Source organism: Tupaia chinensis, unplaced genomic scaffold (genome assembly GCF_000334495.1).
Source record: "Tupaia chinensis unplaced genomic scaffold, TupChi_1.0 Scaffold000605_1, whole genome shotgun sequence".
Lineage (NCBI taxonomy): Eukaryota > Metazoa > Chordata > Mammalia > Scandentia > Tupaiidae > Tupaia > Tupaia belangeri.
In genome coordinates this window covers 4,054,944-4,080,949 of record NW_006160123.1, presented here as the reverse complement: position 1 = coordinate 4,080,949, position 26,006 = coordinate 4,054,944, and the positions used below count along the sequence as shown (strand labels likewise).

General features: G+C 39.7%; 1 protein-coding gene across 1 annotated transcript in view; it reads right to left on the bottom strand.

The window, feature by feature from the left end:
- The window catches only part of LOC102497182 (fibrous sheath-interacting protein 1-like), a 35,098-nt gene extending 21,544 nt beyond the window's left edge, over nucleotides 1-13,554 (bottom strand). The window contains exons 1-3 of the mRNA XM_027775842.1: nucleotides 13,423-13,554; nucleotides 12,357-12,587; nucleotides 2,246-2,756 (exon numbers count right to left, since the gene is read on the bottom strand). Of these exons, the coding sequence (XP_027631643.1) occupies nucleotides 2,246-2,756; nucleotides 12,357-12,587; nucleotides 13,423-13,554 (874 nt within the window). The remainder of the gene's footprint in view (nucleotides 1-2,245; nucleotides 2,757-12,356; nucleotides 12,588-13,422) is intronic.
- Nucleotides 13,555-26,006: the final 12,452 nt, after the last annotated feature.

The window sequence follows — 26,006 nt, the reverse complement described above, 5'->3', positions numbered from 1 at the left end:
GTCCAGGACCCGGTGACTTAAACTCAAATTGGTTTAAGTGCATGCACCCTATAGCAAAAACCTCTCCAAAAAAAAAAAAAAAAGAAAGACAGACAGACAGACAGACATAAATGTGAACCCTATTTTCAATATATTATTCTAAAATAGGATATAAATTTAAATTATTTTATTTATTAATCAGGCACTTGGCTTAAGGCAGTATTTTGAATATCACCAAAGATACAACAATAAATTGCAAGATAGGATCTCTATTCTTAAAAAAGTTACACAATTTTAAGGAAAAAAAGATGGATATGTACGTAACAAAGTCAGTGTATATAAAATGATCCTATAGGGAACCACTGTACTAGAACATTTAGAAGAGAAATAAAACTTGTTTTTTTCTTTTTTGGAGAGGTTTTTGCTATAGGGCATGTGTGCTTGCCAGAAAGACAGATAGAGACAGAGAGACAAAAAGCGAGAAATCAGCCCCCAGGGGGGATGGCCATGCTGCAATCCCTTCTCCTCCATTCTCCTTTTGGGATCTTGGGCACGCACACACACGCACCCAGCGTGAATTTAAGCCACCGGGTCCAGGACTTGAACCGTGGTCGACTACATGGGAGTCCAGCAATATAGCCATTATGCTAACTGCTGGTCCCGAGAAATAAAACTTTTAACAGGAACTAAAGAAAATTACAATCAGAAAGGATGAGTCTGGAATTAAACTATCATTTCCAGGGGAACATTCCTGAACATTCCTGAACCTGAACATTCCAGGGAAGAAAAGGGCCTGAGCTGGGGCAGGAAAGCACTAGAAATCCTGAAACCTGATTAGTTGTAACCTGAATAACATTTAGGCAACTAGTTAAGAGACTGAATAGGAAGAGAACTTCAGGTCAGAATGTGAAAGCCTTGAACAGTCATTGAAAGAATTTAGATTTCACTCGATAGGCAGTGGAAAGCACGGGAGATTTTTGAGCTGGGTAATGTGGTTATAACAGCTGCACTTTTTGGTAAATGATGGTGGGGGTCAAGGGGAATGACAAGGCACAGAGGTCTGATGGGAGGGCTATTGTATTGGTCCAGCTGAAATAGTTGGTAAAGAAAAAAAAATGACGGGCAAAAGACACACTGGAGGAGTAAATAAACAATACTTGAAGATTAAGAGTGTGAAGGAAAAGAGAGATAAAAGGAAAAGTGATAACTCAGATTTTGATTGAGGAAACGGAAGTCAAGAAGAAAGTCTGAGCTGAGAGGGAAAGGTGAGGAAATCAGAACTCCATCTAGTTGGGAATTATCCAGCAGGCAGTCAGTAATATGGGACAAGGGGTTAATTCAAAATTAATAGGTTATAGACCCCTAATAGGGAATAAATGAATAGATATTGATTTAATAGGCAATATATTTTAGAGTAAATCTGTATTAGATAGAAGATCAAATTTTTTACATAGACTTGCCAATTATGACAGACTTTGAAGATAGATAAATAACTGAGTATTGGGACCAGCAGATGGGGTGGTGGTTCCATCACTGGAATCCCACGTAGCAGACTAAGGTTCGAGTCTGGACCCAGAAGTTTAAAACTCACGCTGGGTACATGTGTGTGTGTGCCCAAGGTCCTGAGCAGAAAGTGGAGAAGGGACTGCAGCTTGGCCATTTCCTTGGGGAGTAATTTCTTGCTTTCTGTCTGTCTCTCTTTGTCTCTCCATGAGCACACATACTGATAGCAAAAAATCTCTCCTAAAAAATTTTAAAATAAAAAAATGAGTATTCATTTATGTCAAAACTGACCCTAATATTTGTATTCTGCACCATTATAAGATATTATATAAGATCATAACAAAATTCCTAAGAATATAGAGTGGGTTAAGATAAGAAGTTTACATACAGAAACTAAAATAACCTCACTGAGTTATGGCATTTTACAAATTCAATCCTTAAAACAAATTTCATCACAAGTTTGGAAGACAAAATACCAAATAAACCTATTCAAAGTATTTACCTCCATTCAAACTAATTTCCATTTTCCTCTGAAGTCAATGTTGTTTTCTGGATAACATAATTAATTACCATCAAGAATAATGTATTTCATAAGAGTACTAATCTCAACCTTGATCTCCTGAAAACTTTTGATAAATACGTTATGTTTGTCTGATATTTTTGACAACATCTATGACTTGTAAACATACCTTCTTATCCAACTCTACTTTAAACCATAATAATTTAGATGCTTTTTACAAAATAAGTGTTCGTAAAGTCTTACCCGTTTTTGGTATCTCTGGAGGGCTGAGCTGCAGATGCTGGTCTTCGGAGGAAAGGTTCACATTGATACCATAAAGTGGATCATCCAAGAAAGAGGGCCTTTTCAGTCTCCCAATGCCAAGTGTCTTTGACATGTAATAGTCCTCTGTGTCACTAATTATCTCATCCTTGGAAAATTGGAGGCATTTCATATTCTCTGCTTCAATGATAAGAGCTTCTGACAGGTAATGCCCACTCAAAGCTTTAGTGAGATAGTAGCCTTTAGAAACTTCACATTCTGTACTCTCAAGCATATTTGCATCTTCTACTTCAGTTTTATGTACATTTGTTTCTGATCTATTTAATAACTTAGAGAGGATAGTTCTGGAAAGCTGCGGGAACTCAGGTACTGTATCTTCAAGGTCTTTATTTTCTCTTTCTGAAGAAAGTCGAATGATGGATTTTTGTTTGAATGTACATTCATCCAGAAGACACTTTAACTGTTCCTCAGAGAGAAGTGATGTGGAATCTAACTGGTGAAACAAACCAAAAGTTTTCATAGTCAATTTATTGAGTAAACACATTTATTTTGGGTAAACTTCCAGTAAAACAATATAAATGAATGTGCCAAAAAATCCCTTACATGGCACATTGAAATAGGAAAATAATACATTTGAACGTATCCAGGCCTACTCTGGCCTGGTGGTTAAGGCAGCTGGATATCACAAAGCCAACCCCAGGATTCAAGTTCCAGACTTTGTGGCTTGAGAAACACCAGGCACATAATCATACATGCCCAAAATCCCCAAAAGAGGGAGAGATGTAGGAAAATTGATTGTAGGGTGACCATTCCCCATGAGGGGAAGGAGTGCTTTCTCCTCTCTCTCTCTCTGTCTCTCTGGCATGTGTACACGCTGGTTAAAAAAAAAAAAAATTAAAGTCTCCCAAAGTGTAAGAGAAATGTACAGTAGTCACAAAGACTAAGTTTTAAGTCAGTCACGCACATTATAATCCAAGGGAAAATCCTACAACACTGAGAAAACTATTGGGTTGTCAGAAAAGTCATGACGCATTTTGCATAGAAAAAACGAAAACTTTTCTGACAACCCAATAGTCACAAACCAAACTAACAACATGTACCCTTTCTCCGACTGAAAGTAACAAGTTGAAAAGGAGATAATAAATAAGCACCTTCGAGGACTGAGACAACTGAAGATTTCCCGTTCCAATTTCACCCAAAAACTTAGGGCAGGCAAAGAACAGGCCCTTTCAGAAGCCATCTACATCCGTGCTCTGCTCTGCCCTTTCAGGGACTAGGGAAACTGAAGATTTTCTGCTCCAACTTCACCCTCCAGAACCCAAAATCTAGACAAGTAGGGCATCTCTGTCTTCTCTGTCTCTCTCACTCTTTAAAAAATTTTTTCTTAATTTTTAAAGTAATTTTTAAAGTCCTCTCTAATCTGTCCTTTATCTTACTAATCCTCACCTTTCCTCCTCTCCCACATTGGACAGGCAAAACACAGGCCCTTTCAGAACCCATCTACATCCAAGCTGTGGTCTGCCCCTCTCATTTTCTGCTTTACAATTTTTTTCTTTCTTTTTTTAATTGCTTTTTTTTTTCTTTTATCTCCTTTGTTTTCTTTTTCTTTTCCTTTTCCTTTTTTTTTTTTTTTTTTTTTTTTGACCTTTCTTCTCACTTGGCTGCTCAGCCTCCACACACAGTGTCTAGACAGGTCTAGGTGCACAGTAGCCAAACATATAAACACTTTTAGGGTCAGAGAAATCCTCAGTTCCCACTGAACCATTGCACAGAGGGAAAAACTCCTCTTCATAAATCTGAACACAAATCTCTTTCTGTGGACACCACGTTGCAAAACACAGTAGAGGAGACAAATCAGCACAGAAGTATCTCACCATAAAAGGAAACACGTGAGCTTACAGTTGCAGAAACCTCTAACAAATTAACCAAATGTGAATATACCACTACCCAAAATCAGAGAGACTGCAGAGTGAGCAGAAGGGAGAAGGATGGAGCTACAGAGAGAGCATCTCCTCCTGCATACCTTTGAACTCTCAGTTGAAACCCTGCAGCTCAGCCCAGATGCACCTGTTCTCTAGAAACTAGTAGGCCTTTGTAATATCCAGTTCCAATGACAAAAGCACAGGTTGCTTGATGAGAGTCAGAGAAACAGAGCTGCAGAGAGATTGCAGATCACCTACTCCTGCACACCTCTGAACACCAAGGTTTAACTCCAAGATATTAGGAAACAACATAAAATCCCTCAGATGACAAGAAACCACCACAGAGGAACAAGAAATATGAGAAACCAAGAAAATATCTCTCCCCCAAGGAAAAAGGACAACCCTCTCATCATCCATATACAGTACAATGGAACTCATGGAAATGTCAGATTAAGGATTCAGAATATTCATCCAGACAAAACTAATAGAGATGTAAGAAAAGAGAAACAATGAACTCCAGAAGACGCAAGAGAAAAGAGACAATGGGTTCCAGGAAGTGAAGAAATTCTCCCATGATTTGAAAGAAGAAATGGACACCATCCAAAAGAATCAAATGGAACTGTTAGAGATGAAGGCTGTAATACAGGAAATCAAAACCTCCCTCGAAAGTATTAAAAGAAGATTAGATCATGCAGGAGGATCAAATCTCAGATAGAGAAGACGGAACCTCTGACCTAGAAAAAAAATCACCAAAGAGACTGAGAAAATAGCCCCCCAAAATGAGAATATACAAGAAATACTGGATACCATGAAACACCTAAATATCCAGATAATCAGTATCCCAGAAGGTAAAGAAACCAATAAGGGCATTGAAAATCTAGCCCATGAAATCTTGAAAGAAAACTTTCCAAACCTAGAGAGGCATTCAAATATCCAAACCCATGAAATATTAAGAACTCCACATAGAATCAGGGACCATCAGTTAGCGTAATGGCTATGTCTCTGGACTCCCAGGTAGTCGATCGCAGTTCGCGTCCCAGACCCAGTGGCTCAAAACTCACGCCGGGCGCACATGTGTGTGTGTGTGTCCAAGATCCCAAGAGGAGAATGGAGGAGAAGGGATTGCAGTGTGTCCATCCACTCTGGGGGGTGATTTCTCACTTTCTGTCTCTCTGTCTGGAGAGTGCACGTGCCCTTATAGCAAAAACCTCTCAAAAAAAAAAAAAAAGAATCAACCCAAAAGAAGATTATTTTCCAAGGCACATCATAGCCAGCTTTACTGAAACCACAAAGACAAGATTCTAAAATTGGCAAGAGAGAAATGTCAAGTTACTTACAAAGGATATCCTATCAGGCCAACAGTGGCCCTCCCATTGGAAACAATGCAATCAAGGAAAGATGGGAAAATATATTCAAAGTGTTAAGTGAAAAACAATTTCAAACAAGAATACTATACCCAGCAAGATTATCCTCACATGAAAAGAAAAGCTCAAAACATTCTCAGATAAACAAAACCTGAAAGTATTTACCGACACCAGACCAGCTCTTCAAGTTCTGAAGGGAGTGCTATACCAGGAAAACTAAAGACAGACATGCAGAAATAAGAGGACAAAAAACAACCAAGAAAAGTGCCAACTCAATGGTAGGGACAAGTCCAGAAAGGTCAATAATAATAGCGAATGTTAACTTGCAGAATTTAAACAGAAGGATCAGACCATGGTAACACTGCAAATTCAACAGAAGAGAGATTCATTACATAAGACTGAACTAATGAAAGAGAATTTCATGACTTTTGACTAAAGCATTACTGATTTTCTTCTATGTTTTGTTTTCCAGACTTAAGGATTTTTGTCTTATTTTGAGTTACTGGTGAGTTCAGCAATTTGTTCTTTCTTTTTTTTTTTTTTTGAAAATGGAAACATAAAACTTTTCTCCCTTCCTGACCCCTCTGGAATTGGAAAATATTTGTGAGTATTCTTATTTTGTGGCAGAAAGGTTATTTGCATAAGTTCAACAATATCTGTTGCTTTGCATCAGAAATTGGAAATACTAGTTATTGCCTGGGCTTTGACTAGAATGTCATCTCTGAAGATATGACCAGAAAGCTAAGGAACTAAGGTAGGTCCCAAGAAAGCCAACAGAAGCTCTTAGAAAGACTGCTCGGTACCATAACAGTTCTGCCTGACAGGTAAGTAAAGAATGTCACTTCCTGACAGGATCAAAAAAAAAACAAAACTGTCAAATACAGGTACTTAATGGCACAGTCATGTAGTGAGTGCCTGACTTGGCTCAGCAGCCTTGGTAGGCTTTTAAAAGATTGTAATCTGAGGTTCCAGCAAAGCCACCTTAATCAATTAGTATTTTTATGGGGCTTTGTGCTAGTAACAGACCGAATTGAGATTAAGTTTATTTTTTGTGCAAACAAGTTAGTTTATGCCTCTTTGGTAAAAGGAGGAATGGAGAGAGAAAAGATGTTTCAGAATAAAATTACAGTGTGCTTATTCCTAGATTTTAACTTTGTCCATATCTGTTTTGTGGGTTTTTAATATCTATCTACTATTTTACCAGAATCCTAACCTTTTACCTAGCTATAAGTCTTAAGCACATTTTTCTTAACATTTTTTTATTTTGATTTATTAAAGCTAAAACTGCTTTTCTTGAAATTAAAAAAATACATTAAAAAATACCTATCTAATGACTGCAATAAGCTACATAACCTCAGCCAGGTGCCTCTTAATAATATATTCATTCTACTCACTGAGTTTTATGCCTAAAGTCAGATATGTTCATAGATGTGTTTATATCAGCTGCACTTGCTATTGAAAGTATTTAGATTAATTAAGACCCTTTGTGAATTAATAAAATGTGGGGATGGAGTGAGGAGAAGGCATGGAAAGTAACTGTAGATACCATAGACAGTGTGGGAGGTGTGTGGGAAATGGCAGAGGGTGAGAGGGAGGGAATGGGGGGGGGGGAAGAAAATATATAAGAAACAAATGGAAAATTATTTGTTGATGTTAACATGTATGGTAATATCCTTGACTTAGCCAATATACAATATATTACCCCATCACCACCCAATTCTTTAACTGGGAAAAAAAATATCTCAGGCAAATAGGGCATACCACACCTGCCCCCCAGGGATTCACCACTCACTATGTCTGTCCACAATTTTCAACAGACAATGCTGTTGAAGACAGAAAAGGAAGGGTAAAGGGACACGTATCCTGAGAGGAATAGCTGTTTCAAAGTTTCAAGTCCAGGCAAAAGCCAGGGGCATTCCAGAAGACTGCATTTTTGGAGAAGTAGTTGATCATACATATTTAATTTCTGCTTATAAATGTTAACAGGGCTGAGTGTTTCAACCAAGATCTTAAAGATTTAAAACATGTTTGTCTTCCATTGACATTCTCAAGAAATAAATAAATCAAATGAAAGAGCTGTGTTCTTAAAAAATTCAACTGAACAGCACACCATTTGAGTTGCAACTGACTCAAAAAGGAATGGGATTCACAAGAAAAAATTCCTTCTCTAAAGAATCATGGTCTTCCTTGATTTACACAGCAGATCATCTGGGGAAACACTAATCCTCCTTTGGAGCGAAGTGAATTGCCTGAAAACAAGCAGTCCCCATAAGAAAACTTAATCATGAATTGCAATGCCTTTAATATCTACTTCAGAAAAGTAAAATAATGTTACTGGCCTACTTTGAAAACACAGAGTAAGAAATGCATTTGTATTTTATACTTTTAAAGTACTTTTATGGGAACTAGTATAGATAAATCCCCACTATCAAATAATGCTTCTAATGCAGGTAATAAAAGTAGTATGTAAAACAAGTTTTAAAGAATGCTTTTAAAATATATCATATTTAAAATTATATTTTACTTACCTATATTAAAACTAGTTCTCTCCCTATATTAAAACTATTTTGTGGCACTTGTCTGGGGATACATTTTTAGTAATTATCTGGATTCAAAATTCAAGTAACTTATTCTAAGGTTAACATACATGTTAAGAAATAGGAGTTGAATTATATATAACAAACCCTACTTTCAATCAGTAGACACTTCAAGCATTCAGAGGTGGTATTTATCCATTATAAGGAGCCTCTCCTCAACCTACCATGTAAGCCTAGTCAAATGGAAAATGAAGACAGTCTTTGTATGGCATTAGGTATTTCAAATACACTTTCAAAATTTGTTTATATAATATTGCTTATAAATAATAAACAATTTCATAGGTTTCAGAAAGAGTCCACTGAGCATCATCTTCAGTAAACCTCTTCATGAAAAGCTTATTATTATAAAAATATTCCATATTTGAGTGGGAGGACAATAGATTATCAAAAAGAGGGTTCAGGAAAGAGGCAAGGTGAAGATAAGGGGGGGGTGGAGGTAGCAGGAGATTGATAGATTATCTAATTTATTTGACCACTTCTCAAAATAATGTTTTGTTTTGTTTCTTAAGAGGTTTTTGTCTTAGGGTGAATGCACACTCGCCAGAGAGAGAGAGAAACACAGTGAGAGGGAAAGTAAGAAATCTTCCCCCCAACCAGCAGTTGGTGTAATGGCTAAGTCACTTGACTCCCATATAGTCGACCATGGTTCGAGTCCCAGACCCAGTGGCTTAAACTCACGCCAGGAGCATGTGCATGTGTGCCCAAGATCCTGAGAGGAGAATAGAGAAGGGATTGTGGTGTGGGGGTGATTTCTCGCTTTCTGCCTCTCTGTCTCTCTCTGTCTGTCTGGTGAGCGCACACGCCCTATAGCGAAAACCTCTAAAAAAAAAAAAAAAAAGAAAGAAAGAAAGAAAAAATAAAAGAAAAAAGGAAGGAAATCTTCCCCCCAGACAGATGGCCATGCTGCAATCACTTCTCCTCTGTTCTCCTCCCGGGATCTTGGATATGCACACACACACATGCCCAGTGTTATTTTCAAACCACCAGGTCTAGGACTCAAACCATGGTTGGCCATGTAAGAGTCCATCAACATAACAACTATGCCATTTGCTGGTCCCAGCCCCAAATAATATTGATAGCATAAATGAATGGCAGCTCTGATGATATATTTGGCTAGATATACAGGAAATAAAGCAAAAGGAAAAACAAAGCAATTATGAACTCTTAGAAAATGAAAAGTTATACAAAAAGAAAGGAAAGGCCATGCATTCAGAGACATAGAAAACTAAGCAAAAGAAAAGTAAGATCATTATTAACTCTAGTACAAATGAAAAGTTATACAAGTAAAGACAGAAGAAGATACTACTTGTTTCTTCTGTGGATAATATTTACAAAATCAACATTTGATAATTAAGGTCATCAAAATCTGTGATTTAACTATCCTAGGAAAAAGAAGAAAAGGGTGTTTGTAGTAAAAAGTTAAATCCTTAGCTACCATTACAGGAACCCAATGTAATGTCTAAAACTAATCAAATGAGGAAACAAGTTAGTAAAAATAATGTAGAGGTAAACATGGGAAAACAGGAATTAAAGCGATTGATTCTGGAGAGTATACCAGGATGCAGAGAAGACAGGGGCAAAGAGCTGTCATTTTGTTTTAAATAATTTAACACAACCTTTTCTCTATTTTATTACTATAAAAAATTTAAAGTAATTTAAATGTATATAAAATTTTAATAAAAATTAATTTTAAAAAATGAGTATCTATAATTAAAAAATGATACAAAATCAAAAATACAAAGTTAGGTACAAAAGAGAATTTTTCTTTTTCCTTTTTTTCTTTAGAATGTGAAAAAGATCACAAAAAAATCATTGAAGACTTAGAAAATCAAGTCTATCTCTTACAATATTTCCTTAGGTCACTGAGCAGAAATGTGCATATAGAGGGACCGGCAGATGGTCTAACAGTTACGTCACTAGACGCTCACATAGTCGACCGTGGTTTGAGCCCCAGACCCAGTGGCTTAAAACTCACACAGGGCATGTGTGTGTGCGTGCATGCCCCAAATCCCAAGAGGATAATGGAGAAGAAGATACTGTGGTGTAGCCATCCTCCTGGGAGTGATTTCTTGCTTTCTCTCTGTCTCTCTGGCACACACACCCTATAGCACAAATCATGTCTCTCAAAAGAAAGAAGGAAAGGAAAGGAAAGGAAAGGAAAGGAAAGGGAAGGGAAGGAAAAGAAAAGAAAAGAAAAGAAAAGAAAAGAAAAGAAAAGAAAAGAAAAGAAAAGAAAAGAAAAGAAAAGAAAAGAAAAGAAAAGAAAAGAAAAGAAAAGAAAAGAAAAGAAAAGAAAAGAAAAGAAAAGAAAAGAAAAGAAAAGGAAGGAAGAGAAAAAAAGAAAAGGAAATGTGCATAGAGAAATGTTTGCTGATTACAACCTAGCTTCCTCTCTCTTCTCCAAGGCTCACTTAAGTGAGGGGCCCTGAAGCTAAAGCTTCACTGGCTTCATAGTAAATCTGCTTCTGTGTATTCTGAGAAAAAACACCACACATTCAGCCTGTGTGTACACGGAAATAAGCTGGACTACAATTATGCTGATCCTTTTAGGGAAAGCGGCTTGATAGGAACCTGGCCTTCCATCCAAGCCCTGCCACGTGGACCATGCCACTTAAGTTCCCCTGGTCCCATCTCCTTTAGCTGTAAAATGAGGAATTGAAGATCTTCTCTAAATTAACTTAGTTGCTTTTTTGAACAATGGCACTAAAAATAAAAACAAATAAAAGAAGAAACCATTCTCTGACACAACAGTATAGCTTGGGTAGAATTATTATAATAATAATAACAATAACAAAAAGACAACGTCTATTTCTTTAGCTTCTTCACAATACCAATTTTAAACTCTTGTAAAACAACTAAAAATTCCTTGGTTTACAAACATTACATGCAAAAGTGAATCAAATACATTAATCCCTAGAATTAAACTAATGTAATTGCAATGTTTCTTGGTGGCAATGCAAATCAGAAACTTTGACATAACTCATCTTTCTCATCTTCTGATTCCTAGCAAACTTGCCCACAGTAAAAGCTCAGTAAATTACAACTGTGATCATCAAATAAGTTAAGAATGCTTAAAGTAAATGTCTAAATTCTACATTACTATAAGTTATTTTCAGATGCTGACCTGAACTCAACTAGGGTTCTCTCACAAACATCTCTAACTACTCTTGATAGTTAAGGGATCATCATCCAGATCATTCTCAAAACTCCTGTGCTAATAAGCTCCATAACTGAAACACTTGCTGTGCAGGCAGAGTCAAGGAACCATCTGTTCAAGTATTCACCTCAAAGTATTCATCTTCTGTGCCAGTTTTAATTTCCCAGTAATTCATAAACAAGTTATTTTTCAAACTATTCCTGTTCTTCATAAAAGTCAGCATAGTGCATCTAAGCCTTCATTTTTCCAGATCAGAGCCCAGTCTAATTTCTCTCCTTATATGAAAGACTCTCTCTTCATCTGCCTTTTAGTAGCCCTTTATGAATATTCTTTCTTGTTTTAGCCAACAGACACATTCCATAGCCAAAGAGTAAATGTATCAGATTTTTTTCTTCAGGAAAAAAATACACTTGTGGTATCAGTTCTCATGCATCTTGCTGAACGTGTTGGCCCACAAGGCAATGCCTGAGAATAATAATAACTAGCATTTATTATCTACTCATAGGACAGACACTGTTCTATGCATACTAAATGCATCCATTCCTTTAATTTTTGCCACAAATCTGTAAGGTAGGTACTGTTACTCTTCTATTATAGATGGATAAACCAAGGTACTGAGAAATTAAGTAACCCATCTATGGTCACACTGCTACTAAGTGGTGAACTTGGAATCTGAATCCAGGTAATCTGGGTCCCGGGCCTATGTGCCTAACCACTAGAGTACACTGCCTCTGTTCTCCGTCTACCATCTTCTAAGTGTTTTTCTCAACTGATTTTCATTTCTTCTGCCTATTCTCTCAGATACAAAAAACTCTTCCTGCAGAATATTAGAGTATTTAACTTTGAATTTAATTACCCAGACTAGCCTAGGGTTTTATGCTAATTTACACAGTGCCTTCTCTTTCAGCTCATTAGAAAAAAAAAAAGACAGCTACAGCTCCTTTCCCAGGGTGCCCGTGTTTACTCTTCTCCACCCAGATAAATGCCAGTTTGGTATAGAAGCTAAATCTGATGAGGAGTGCAATTCATAATTGCTGCAGATGAAATCCTCACCCTTCCCTGCCTCTGCTCATTTGCTATGTATCTGGAGTTTCCCCAGTCATAAAAATCTCCAGTTATTTGGGCAATGGAATTGTTGACAAGGCAATCAAGATCACATCTCTGGTGCAGATAATCAGAAAGTCCACCACTATAAACCAGCAGAGGTAATCTTGTCCTTTGAAGTAGGCTTATGTGAGGTGTTTCGTTGTTTTCTCTTCCAAACAGAGTTCTTAAAGACCTTTGCTAAAAGCCAATACCATTATCACGAGTAAGAAAAGGGTGGAAAGTCAGATTGTCCAAAGTGATTAACCATGAGAGCATGGATTTAAATAGCTTTCTGTGACACCTAGTTCTACTTCAAAATAAGCAAAACATTCCACCCTCTGCTTAAGATAGAAGTTTACAACTCTCTATTGCAACCACAGCTGGCAACACCTGAGTGGTAGTTTGTTTTAGTGAAGGGTTTGGGTTATAAGGAACAGAAACCTTTATCTCAAGAAAAAGAGGTGGTGAGGGGACCAGCAGGTGGTGTGGTGGTTAAGGTGCTGGATACTCCCACATGGCTGACCAGGGTTCAAGTCCTGAATCTGGTGGCTTGCTTTCTTACTTCCTCTCTCTCTCTCTCTCACTCTCAATCTCTATCTCTCTCTAGTCAAATTAAGAAATGAATGAATAAAATAAAATAAATAATTATAAAAAAAAAAAAGAATAAGAGGTGGTAGAGGTAAGGATTGTTGGAGGATCTAAGAGGTCATTTCATGGACGCCAACTCACAGAAAATAAAATAACAGAAAAGCTTTTGGGGGTCTGAAACTGAAAGGCCACCAGAAATCAGTCATGTGCTTCCTCATGCTCTTTCTGAGTCCCTGTGGTCTCTTCATTCACTGCTCGCCTGGTCATCCTCTCCCCTGTAGTCAGCTTTCTTTGCTTGTTAACGGTTCTGCTTTCACAGCCTCAGCTTACCTATCCAGCATGAACTGACCCTCCTCATTCAACCTGTACCTGCAAAGTCTATAGCACCCACCAATGAATGACTATTGTCACTCTGTCCTTTAACTTACATTTTTAGCCAAGATACCTTGTTAGTCATTGACTGAGTCGATAGCCCTGCTATGTTAGGTTTAGGTGTCCACAACTGACCCCGTCGCCTATGGTGAAGGTCATATGGTATAAACATAGCAACCCAAGCTGGCACTTCTGGTAGGGCCATGGATAAGGGTGATTTCCTAAATAAGAAGGGAATGAACTGAAAAGGAACCCCAAAATAAACGCACCATATTGTTGGGGCCACCATGTGGTATGGTGGTTAATGGCACTAGACTCCTGCATGGCTGACCATGGTTTGAGTCCCAGACCTAGCGGCTTGTTTTCTCACTTTCTCTTTCTCTCTTTGTCCCTCTCTGTTTAAATTTAAACAAACAGGGGCCAGCAGTTAGCGTAATGGCTATGTCACTGGCCTCCCATGTAGTCGACCACGATTCGAGTCCTGGACCTGGTGGCTTGAAACTCACGCTGGGCACGTGTGTGTGCGTGCCCAAGATCCTGAAAGGAGAATGAAGGAGAAGGGATTGTGGCATGGCCATCCCCCGGGGGGATGATTTCTCGCTTTCTGTCTCTCTGTCTGTCTGGCAAGCACACGTGCCCTATGGCAAAAACCTCTCAAAAAAATTTTTCAAACAAACAAAGTTAAATAAATAATTCTTTCAAAAAATAAAAATTAAAAAAAAATCTTCCATATTGTTAAACTAAAATTTCTATGAAGTAAATAACTGTCAGAAGGAATCTGCCAATTAATAAAGTTCTAAAGTCAACTAAAGAATTAGTTATTAAGGTGTTTCCAAACTTCACCAATATCAATAAATCTGAGTATTCGCTGAATAATTGAAATATAAAAATAGAACTACTTGTCAAAAAAATGCTCACTGGTGGATAGAATAATAAAGGTATTTTAAGTTGGACTATAGACCATCATTATCAATGCTCCAAACAGGCTCATGTAGGCTCAAGAGATTCATATATCACTTACCGTTATTCTTTTAAATTAAGCAAATATAAAACTCACAGGGGTAAAGTGATTGGTACTCATTTTAACATCTGCACCAATGGCACTAAGGATTCATAAAGGAATGTGCTTCTTCCTCCCGCTGCTAGCTCCTTTTCTCCTTACTGTATTCCACCTTCGTGTCTTACATTGAGGCTATCCCAAACACATAAAGGCAAGTCTGCCTAGGACGGTGTTCTTAAAAAGTCACACCAAGGATGGACAGACCTGGAGGATTTGGCATATTTGTAAATAGAATAGTCAGAAGTTGTTTGGCTAAAAAAGGCCCTGAACTATTGTCAAAGGGATGCACAGGTTATTGCCAGAAAGACTATGTAAGACGTTAGGACTGAGGGCTGAGTCTGGGCTGTAGATAGAAAAGTCAGTCAGCCTCTAGGTCAGAACCAGGGAAGAATCTGTGAAAAGAATAATACTGAATGTAAATTAGGTCTAGGCAACCAGCTCAGAAATGAGTTCAGGGATGGTATAGTGGTTGTGGAGGCCCATTTTTATGTGGGATCTGACATGTCAAAGTGACTGTAGAACCAGGTATCACACATACCTGAACCAACCATGATCCCTGAATAGCTGGGTGAGGCAGGACCTAGAAGGTCTGCCTAATAGGTTTTCTGGTGAGACCAGTGTGCCCCCAAGCATTATGTGATGGCTCTTCTCCTGTGGTTGAGAAATCTAGGCTTTTTCCTCCTACTAGGATGAGGGCGGTAGGCTGTCAGCAGGACCCCAATGTATAAGGTAAGGATGGGCTTGGATGGGAGGAGCTGAAGGCAGGAGTCAGGATTCTCAATTCCTGCAATTAGGAAAGGTCCCAGGAACTTGACTTTAGTTGGTGACACGGTCAGAAGGGTATGGCTGTGCTCTGAAATGAGCTGCTTTCATCTTCAATAGTGTGACTGGTGAAAGGGTGCTCACATTTTTCCATTTTGTGAATGATTACCATTTGAAGATTGCCAGCAGTTGCTATATTTTAGCAGTAAAAAAAAGGTCTCTTCTACCAGACCCACTTTGCTCTGAGGAAGTCACCAGAATAGCCCTTTTGTCACAAAGTCTACTTCCTTTCCCAAAGCAAGGCTGAGGCTCCAACTCTGCAGCACAGGGAGGCTGGCGCCCTGCCTCCTCCTGCAAAATGAGCCTGACTAGGAGGTGAGGCACGCAAATGAGCATAGAGAGGGGCACTAGACTGAGCAGGCCAGTGGTCACAGGGGACTCGAACTAACCCCACACCATACCAAACACCCCATACCCCAGGGAATTATATCCAAATTGTCACTTTAAAGTAACTAATTCCTACAGCTTAGCAAGGTTTCTGGTTTACTGACTGGTACCAATTACAAGAATGTTTGCATTCATGAAGGTTTCCATACTTGCAATTGGATGATGCCTATTTTTTACTATATAGAAATAAACTGGGTTAAGGGAGGTCACTATGGGGTCTGAAGTCAAAAAAGTCACTTAAATGCTTTAACCTCGATGGAGTCCAGATCAAGCCTCACCCTCCTAAAGTCAGCTGATAGATGAGTCAAGTTGGAGAACTTTGGTGTAATTGAATTACACGGAATAATTCTAAATACTGGTGAGTTACACCAACTGAAATATACCAACAAAGACTGCCACTCTAGAACTTGAAATGCATTGTTTGACATCATCTAAACTTCACTACTGAAGAGAAGGTGTCCTAGAACTCTGTCTTTGGGATCTTCAACATGCATGCTCTGGGTTGGGCTGGCCTGGAGGTAGCGGTGCTGTGGTCGGTACAAGATCATCCCAAACAAGAACACATTAAAGCCAAGTCAAAGAAGTGTTTCCAACAGGTGTTTAGGAAGACAAATGATCCTCATTCATACCCAGGCCAGGAGGGTACTGAGAAGTCCATCTACTGGTGGATAAGGTGGAGATGTGGCATGGCCTAAAAGGTAGTACCTGGCCTCACATAACAAGTCAACAGATTGGACTAGGCCTCAGGTTCTGAGCAGGGTCCATCTGCTTTCCAGAGCCATGGAACCCTCATACTCAATCAACCCCACAGTCATCAACTGTCCTGAGAATAGTCTCTGCCTCTTTCTGTAAGAAGCATCTCACTATTGTAGCATTATCTGGACCCCGCCCTAGCAATCAGAAAGAACACGCAGCTGGACTCCACCCACACGAGAGATCCCTCAGAGGAAATGGTCAACCCTGGAAACTGGAAGAGGAAGCTGACTATTTCTTTGACAGCCAAGAACTTTCCTGGCAGCATAAACAAGTCCAGGGCCAAGCTGCACTGACCTTACAGTGCTCTGGTGTGACTGGATCCAGATCATCTATCACCCAGATCTGTACATCAGCCTGCTGCTGAGCTGAGCAGATCTAATATGGCTTGTGCTGCCTCCACAACTGCAGACTCAGGTCTCACTGCTGATGTCACTACCATTGCCCCTCATGACACCCATAGGCACAGCATGCCCCTCTTGCCTCCCAACGGAATTTCTCTATTGCTACTGAGGTACAGATTGTTAATGAGGTGTGAGATGGTCAGCTGACCACTTCTAGGCTTGTACAAAAACTGGAAGTGCAGGAGAACTAATGCCCCTTAAAGCACAATTTGGCCAAAGGGAAAGACAACCAAACAAGGGGAAAGAGAAGCCAATGAATAAGTTCCTTTCCTTCCCCCTTCTAAAAGGAGCCCTAAAATACAGTCACCTGTATAGCACTGCTCTGAAGATGCCCTGCAAGATCAAACAACTGCACTTGCTATGAGGGGCAAAGTGACACCCCTGCCCATCTTAGGTGTGTCTTCAGCATCCTTTCTCCATATTGTTTTCCCACAGCCATTTATATTCTATTTGAGAAAGCTCCCTGAGTCAAGTGCTCCTTGGGCTTGCATACTGTCTTTCTGATTGTTTATAAGCCAGAGGGCATGAGCCTTCAACAGACCCACAGAGAGAAAGGAAAAGAGGTTGAAAAAAACATACTTCCCACTTGGATGTGGTCACTCTGCAAATCCTTCTCCTTCATTTCGCCCTCCTTTTGGAATTTTGGGCACATTCGCATGTGCACCTGGTGTTTTCTCAAGTCAAAGGGTCTGGGACTCAAACCATGTTATCTGTCATGTGGGGGCGGGGGGGTATCCAGCTCCCTTAACTAATCACTAGGCTATAGACCCAGCCCCACTATCTTTCTTTCTTTCTTTCTTTCTTTCTTTCTTTTAGAGGTTTTTGCTATAGGGCGTGTGCGCTCGCCAAACAGAGAGAGAGAGAGAGACAGAGAGATAGAAAGCGAGAAATCACCCCCCAGGAGGGACGGCCGCACCGCAATCCTTTCTCCTCCATTCTCCTCTCGGGGTCTTGGGCACGCACGCTCATGCGCCTGGCGTGAGTCTAAGCCACCGGATCTAGGACACAAACCGCGGTCAACTACGTGGGAGTCCAGTGACATAGCCATTATGCTAACTGCTGGTCCCAAGCCCCAACTATCTTTCTGAAAACAATAAAAAGCCCCAGATATAAAGGAAATACTCTTTATAACAACACAGAGTAGAAGCAGCAGCCTAACATTTCTAAGTTTAGGTCCTAGCTCTCACTCCCCAGATGACCTCTCAAAGCCTTGGATTTCTCATCAGGAAAATAGAAATATGAACAATTAACTGATTCCTAATAACTAATTGGGAGGAATACTAGCAAGTAGCAATTCTCAGTGAGTATGAGATACATGTGTGAAGCTGCCCGCACTGTGCCTGAAGCAGAGCAGTAGAATGTCAGTCAATGCTGGAACATCAAGAGCAACACTAAGCTTCAGTCTGGAAGCTCACAAGAGCAGTGACTAGATGGCCTTTCATGGAAGTTAGAGACTGAAGTCTGCACTTGCCAAATCCAGCTGGCCCTTACCTTTGAGGATCTCCCTAGGGTACCAGGAACGGAGCTTTACAGATAATCTCACAAGAAAGGAAATGCAGTGAGTACACTGTCATACATACTAGTGGATTCATTTGCTGGAGGCTACAGAGGTCATTAGAACTGAGCAAGAGCACGTGAGAGGGGAAAGGTGGCTGGGAATCTGGTCTCTGGCATCACCCTACGAAGGTTTATACTTCAGGGCAGACATCAGTAACAGAAAGTAACCAGAAAGGAGCTGGTTTCTAAATAATTCTTACTGTGCTGGAAATCATCAATGTCAGGCTCCAGGTGGGTCTGGTGAGACACAAGGACATAGAAGAGACTAGTGCTTCATGTGCTCGCACACAGGCACACACGGACTCTTTCACTAGCCTTCCTGCTGCCCCCAGGCTCTCTCCACCTGCACACACCCGCCTCAGAAAGTATACTGAACTCCAAACTTTAAACATTTCCTATTGCCCACATATCAAAGCTTCCCTTTTCTAAGATGCATTTCCTCATTACTCTCCTTAAGACTAAATAATCCAGGTCAATATATAACCCAATTAAGGAACAAAATAGAATTTTACAGGGGCCTCTTTGAATCAGAATGACTTAATCCAAAGAGGTACTTTAAGAATGGAGTCCCACAGTTGGGCCGTAGAAAGATATTTAGAAGATAACCACTTTTAGCACCACAAATCAAGCCACACTGGGCAAAGTTAGGCCCAGTCTAGTTCTACAATTAGTCTTGTCAAGTTTCATCCGATCTAATTTTCCTCTTGGGTGTAAATCTAACACCATAGAATTAACTCCACGTTTAACTTGTTAATCACAGAGAGTTTTTTCTGGTCACAAATGGGTGACCTGTAACATTTCCCAGGGTTGAACAAGTGCTCCTGAAGCTTTGCCCTGTCTAGACATGTATCTGAAACATCAAGTTATCCCTGTACATTCTGTACAGCACACAAAGCCCAACATCAGTACATAAACATGAAGCTCCCTGTTAATATTGCTGCTCAGTGAACTGTCCTTCTACATTTGCGAATCTGAAAGTGAAATCATGCTACTGCTGAGAATAAGGATAATATACAGTGAAGAATATGTTCCCAAGTTTGGCTATGATCTAAACGATGGGAGTTAAATTCTGTAGAGAGCAAACAAAATAAGCCACTTAGTAAAGCCGGTCTAAATTCAGAAGAGCCCTAAGTAGTTTGATGTATATTCTCTCTTAAATGGTGCGCTAAATATTTTTCCTCTTACATAGAGAAAGAGGCTGTATGAATGGGATGAATCTCTCCTCCCTTCTTACCCAATATGACACAGGGGTCCAGACCAGCCCAGGCGGTCAGTCAGTTGCACATGGGTGGGGGCAGGGGGGTGGGCAAAGTTGAGGGCCTGCACCTATCCACTACTAGGAATTTTGACATACATTATTCCATTTAACTTTTCCAAATATCCAACAAGAGAGATTGGGAAATTATTCTCCACAATAAACAGATAAGGAAACTAAGGCTCAGAAAAATTAAGTATCTTGCCCTCAGGCCCAGAACTAATAAACAATGAAGCCAGAATATAAGGCCATGGCTCTTTCACACTCCTAATAGTCTTCACACAGGTGCTTAGAAAAGTTAAGCTACATTTTCCTTAAAAATGGAGCACCCTGGCAGCACCATGGTACAATGATATGCCCTTCCACATTCTATTTTACATCTTTTTCATCCAGCAGAGCAGCCCAGTGGTGAGAGTCCCTTTCAACTCATGAATCTGAGGCAACCATGAACAAGAGGTCCTCGCCAGTGGATAGCGGGTGTCCTTCGCATTCCCTAAACCTGGAAAGCCATAGCACTCTCTGCATCCACATTCCCCTCTAGACACTGGGTTCCTCAGCTGAGACCAGGTTGTCATCTCTGCCTCCATGCCAAGCACAGAGTCTTGGCACAAGACAGACACATGACAAAATTTTGTTGACTACATAATGCCTTCTTTGGGTACACTTCCACATTTTGCATGGCACTGCACCTGTATAAACTCACTGGTCTTGTCCCCTCCCTGCCCAGTGGTCCTGGGAGATGGCCCAACCTAGGCCCAACCCTCTTCTCTCTCCTGTACCCTCCTCCTTCTGGAGCCTACTCCCCCCACACAGCTTTGAAATGGAATGGTTTAATCAAGTAATTAATCTTTGCTTATGATTTGGGTAGACCAGGTAATAATACTTTTACTCCTAAAGAGCTCCCCAACTTTATGCACTTCAGATCTCAGTAAGGGTAGACAGACAGACTGACTGAGAGATATTTCTGGTACATCTAGATTATCCTCTACAGACAATGATTGCCCTCACCTACAGACAAAAGTGATACTAACAAGGATACCTCTACCCCTAGATTTCATGCCACTCACCAAGGAAAACACTTCAGACTCACAAAAATTCCCAAGTGCAATGAAAGTCCTGTATTCTGAACCCATCATGGTGATACTCAATATGAGTCTGACAGAGAGGTTTAATTTGGTCTGCCATGAAAATAGAACTGAATTTGATTGTGGTTAAGCTTAATTATGGGAACCTACTCATGTACTTACCTAGAAAGCCTCACAAACACAGCAGAGAACCATTTCTTTTCATAGGTATTTATGGGGTAAAGCCTTCTTATTTACATTACTGGTAAATAAGTACTTCAAATAAACAAACGAAAATAGGGCCCCCACCTTACATATGAACAGTTTCTAGTCAGGTCATGTTCCTTCTCTTTTTAATTCAAACAAGCTAGGATGAGCTCCAGCCTCTGCACAAAATGCGGTGCTGAATCACTTATTTAGAATGAAATATGGATCATTTAAAAACTGACAAGTATAATGGATGTTCAGTGTGACGATTAGTGGAAACATCACCTAATTGGATGTGCTCAAATAACTTTGCTGAAGAAATAGGAAAAAATTTTCAAATCTTTTTACCTTCTGATTTTAAAATATACAGTATAACTGACTCTGGAAGTCAGACAAAATAGTGAACTGCTTTTGTTTCCTTTTAATCACATTTCAAATTAATGTCTTAACTGTAAGTATGAAGGGTAAAAACATAATTTCCCCCTAAATCAGGCGATAAGAATTAGTATCAGGGCAATAGTCTGAAGTTTAAAATGCATAAAAATAAAAACACACAGAAGTGTTTCAGATATGTGTTTTCATTTGCTGAATATAAATTCCCCTACTATAATTATCATTTTTTAATGTCTAAAATCTTCTACACGTAGGCTATACTTTTAAAATGCCCAATCAACTAACTTAATCAATCTAGGGGGTTTTTTTGTTTGTTTGTTTTTATTACTAGAAGACATTACTAAACTGAATTCGCTAGTTAATTAGTTAAGCCAGGTGACTTTTTCATGACTAACCTGTTAAAAATTAGTTTCACATTTGTATAATTACTGCATTATTACTAATCTACTACATTAAAGCTAGCAATATTTAATTATGAAGCCAGTAGAAATAACGATCTTCAGATGTATGTACCTAACTGAATACATGAATTTGAGGACTTACTATGGATTCATACCCCCTGTTTCAAAACTGAAGTCACTGCATTCCATCATTCTGACTTGTTTCAACATATACTCTAAATTTAAGTGCTATATATTAACATACTGGTAGCATCATATTCACGTAAGCTGAAACACTAAAGATTTTTGCCACGTGTTGCATAAAAGGCCAAAAACTCTAACAGCAGAGTAAGCCCTTGACATTCCTAAAAGATGAGACCCTCATGATCTCTGGATTTGCCAAAGTAGGAAGTTATGAATAAGCCCCCGGCTTTCCCCTCCATTCTTCCATAAGCCCCATCACATCACCCATGACCCACACTGGTACCATGTGCCCCGCTGTCCCTCTAGGGGGACATTAACCTCTGTGCTCCTCTCAATGGCCAGCTCCTCTGCCTGGAGACCAGAGTCCTCTTCTTGCCTACTCAAGGTCACTGCTTTGACAATTCTCCTCACTCTCCTGCATCACCACTTCCCCTCTCCACTGGATACTCCCAAGAGCATACCAAAAGCTGTTATTTTCCCATATTAAGAAAAAGCCTTCTTTGGATCTCATTCTTGTCACCTCCTATGACTCCATTTCTCTTGTTTTCTTTACAATAAAATGTCTTAAAAGAGTTGGTCTTACTGTCACCAAATCTCTCTCCTTCTATTGTCTCTTGAACCCACTCCAAACAGGATTTAGCCCAGCACTCCCCTGCCACTGCTGTCCCAGCACTATGTTCCTGGGGCAGCCGTCAGTCCCCAGCCCTCCTTACCAGACCTCTCAGCAGCTTGTGACCTAAGTGATCATTCCTCCGTGGCTTCCAGAGCACTGCTCTCTCCTGCCTTCCACCTTCTTCACTGGCTGTTCCTCCTCAGTCTCCTTTACCTGTTTGTCCCTCTTTACTTGGCGAAAGCCTGGAGGTCCAGTCCTTGCATCTCTTCTCTTTTTTCTACTTATTCTCACTCTCTTGGTGATCTCATGCTCTGCAGGGATGACTCTCAAACTTTTATATCTATTGCTTGGAACTCTCCTCTGACTTTACACTCAGATATCCAACTATCTATTTAACATCTCCATTTACAAGTATAACATAACATGCCCAAAACTAAATTCCTGATCTTACCCTTAACTCTGCTCCTCACACAGTCTTCTCCATCTCAGTTAAAAGAACGCCAGCTTTCCAGTTACTCAAGTGAGAAACCTTGGAGACATCCCTAGTTCATTCTTTCTCTCATACCACATACACAATCCATATGGAAATCTTTCGGCATCTCCCTCAAAGTATATCCAGAATGTAACTCATTCTCACTTCCTTCACACTACCTCCCTAACCCATCATTTCTCACTAGATCGCTGCAATGACCTCCAAATTATTCTCTCTGCTTCCACCTTTGCTGTCCTAATGTGCATTCTCAACCCAGAGTGAGTCTATCAATAATGTAAGTAGCATCACTGAGGGCTTTTCTGTTTAGAGTCCTCCAATGACCCCCAGGCTCCCCTAGAGTAAAAGTCAAACTCCTTAGGTGTTTTGTTCCCCTTTTTACAAAACAACCTTAAAAAAAATTTATTTATTAAAATTATTTTTCAACTTTGACCAGAAAGAGAGAGAGAGCTGCCAGGTCAGGTACTCAAACTGCTGTCAGTCATGTGGGAGTCCAGTGCCTTTAACCACCATACCACCTGCCCGCACACCCCCACAACCTTTCAGGCTTTATTCTCCTCCATCTCCTCTCTTTATTCACCACCACCCCCGGCCACGCTGGCTGTCTTGCTGTTCCTTGAACATGGCAGCCACACTCTGCCTTCTGTTCCTCTTCCTAAAATGCTTTTCACCCAGACAGCAGCACAACTTGTTCCCTCATCTCTCAAGCATTGTTCTAGTGCCACCTTCTCACTGAGCCCTTCCCAGACCACCCTGGATAAAAGCAGAAGAGCATCTACCTTTCCTGGCTTTCCCTTTCACCCCATCTGCTCTCCTTGTCTCCACACATAGCACTTACCTCTTTACACACTATAAAATTAACTTATTTGCTTGTTTTCTGCCTCCTCTCACCTAGAATGTAAGCTCCATGGTGAGTGATCACTTCAGTGCTCTGTTCCCAAAGCCTTGAAAAATATCGACATGAGTAGACTTTTTTTTAACAAATAAAATACTTTTCTTATAGAAGTGTGTATTGCACACGTGTATTCAAGTATCTTTTTTTATTCTCTGTAAAATTCCACTTGAGTGATATTTGCACTTTTTGGAATCTTTGCTCAAATAATGTCATAAATTACTTTCCTTACTACTTTGTCATGGTAGTATCACAAACCAATACGTTTCTTTTGGATAGTATGTTGTTTTTCATTTTTTAATCCAAATGCCTTTGAGAAGAACACGTATACTCTCTAGTCAGCCAGTGCAATCCCCTTCTTATCCATTTCATCAGACATTTATGTTGCCTTTCTGGTATCCAAAGGCATTTCACTTAGCAACAACCGGATAGGGTATAGTACAGATTTCACGAATCAGCTCTTTCTCCTTTCATTTCAATCTATTCAGCGATTTCAATTTGGAGGCAAAAACCATTAACTGTCTTAAATTACTTTTCTTTTTCTTCATTATCATCACAGTGAAGCAAGTGACCATAATAGCATATGACCTTTTCAGGGCTATTTCTCACAACAAAATTAAACATCCATAACAATGTGTAAATAGTGAGGGACAGACAATGGAGCTTCCCTGTCAAATGGATGCTAGGAAACTGTCTAGATTCTCTCCTTCCTGCTAGCACACATATACCTTACACCAAGACAGCAGTGGTACCTGCAATATCTTATTCTCAAGATCCTATTATCATGATATCAGAATACATTGGACTAACTTGGCATCTTGTTTGATGCTCAACAACTTTGTAGATAAAGTAGTGACACAGAATCAAAAAGAAGATATGACCCTAAGGCAAAGCAGTGAAATTATTCTGCTGTTGCTACTACATAAAATCACTGTTTAGCAGTGACTACTGGGGGGAGGGGGGGTGGGGGGGAATGCCAGAAGAATAAATGCCCAGCAGAGATCAAGCCATGTGCTAAATTATTATAGTAAAGAGACTATGTTGGCTAACCAGCAGCATGGTGGTTATGGCAGCTGGATCCCGAGTGGCGAGCTGTGTGGTTCAAGTTCTGAACCAGGTGGTCCAAAAAAACATGTCAGGTACATATGCATGTACACCCAAAATCCAAAAAGGAGAGAAAAATGGAAAAGAAGAGCTTTGGTATGATCACTCTGCACTGGGAGAAGGAGGCGATCCATCACTTTCTCTGTCTCTCTCTGTCATTAAAGTGAGTACACACACCCTCTAGCAAAAAAAAAAAAGAAAAGAAAAGAATTAAGTAACATAGCTGAGTGCCTATATATTTCAATTACAATAATCCCATTAGCTATAGACATTTCCAAAGATCCCTGCTGGTGATTTCAATTAAAATGACTATATGGCTGCTTACTGTTGGAACCATGCTACTCACCTTGCCTTCTGATGATAAGTTGCTACTTAAGCTCCATTATCCCAGAGTCCTCTTTAAAACATCCCTAGTAACATCAGGAAGCCCCATTACAATGGTAGCATCTTCCATCAGCACCAGTGGCTCATAGTGAACAGCTTATTTGGGGGTTGTTTTATTTTCCATAGATGTTAGTGCGGTACTCTGAGTTCGCCAAACCCTACCACAACCCTCTCACCACTGTCTCTCTCAAATGCTTGCTGAAATGAGTCTTACCAGAACCTCTCAAGGGATACAGTCGGATTATGGGTCTTTACACCTGAGGCACATCCCCTCCAACAGTCTTATCTCCCTAAGTGTTTACATTATTTTAATTCTTAAAAAAAAAAAAAAAAAAGTAATTTCTAGCAGCTAGGGTCCAAGTTTTGGTCAACCAATAAAGGAAGCAATCAGATCAATGCCACTTAGTCATGCTAGTACACTGAATCCAGAATATCCAGTTAAATGCTCCTATAACAATAAATTCAACCCATCCAAAATCATAGTTTTCTTTACTTGACCTAGAACCCTCAAAATCTGTTATCATGCACACTCCCCAGATGATGTTTCAGTATCAACTGGCAAAGACTTGCAACTTTATAGCATCATAAGCTATCTCCCTTAGCTTTGGCTTTGTCATTGGTGAGGTTTTTCATTTTGCTTTGTTTTGTTAGTTGTTGTTTTGCTTTGTTTGGTTGGTTATTTTTGTTT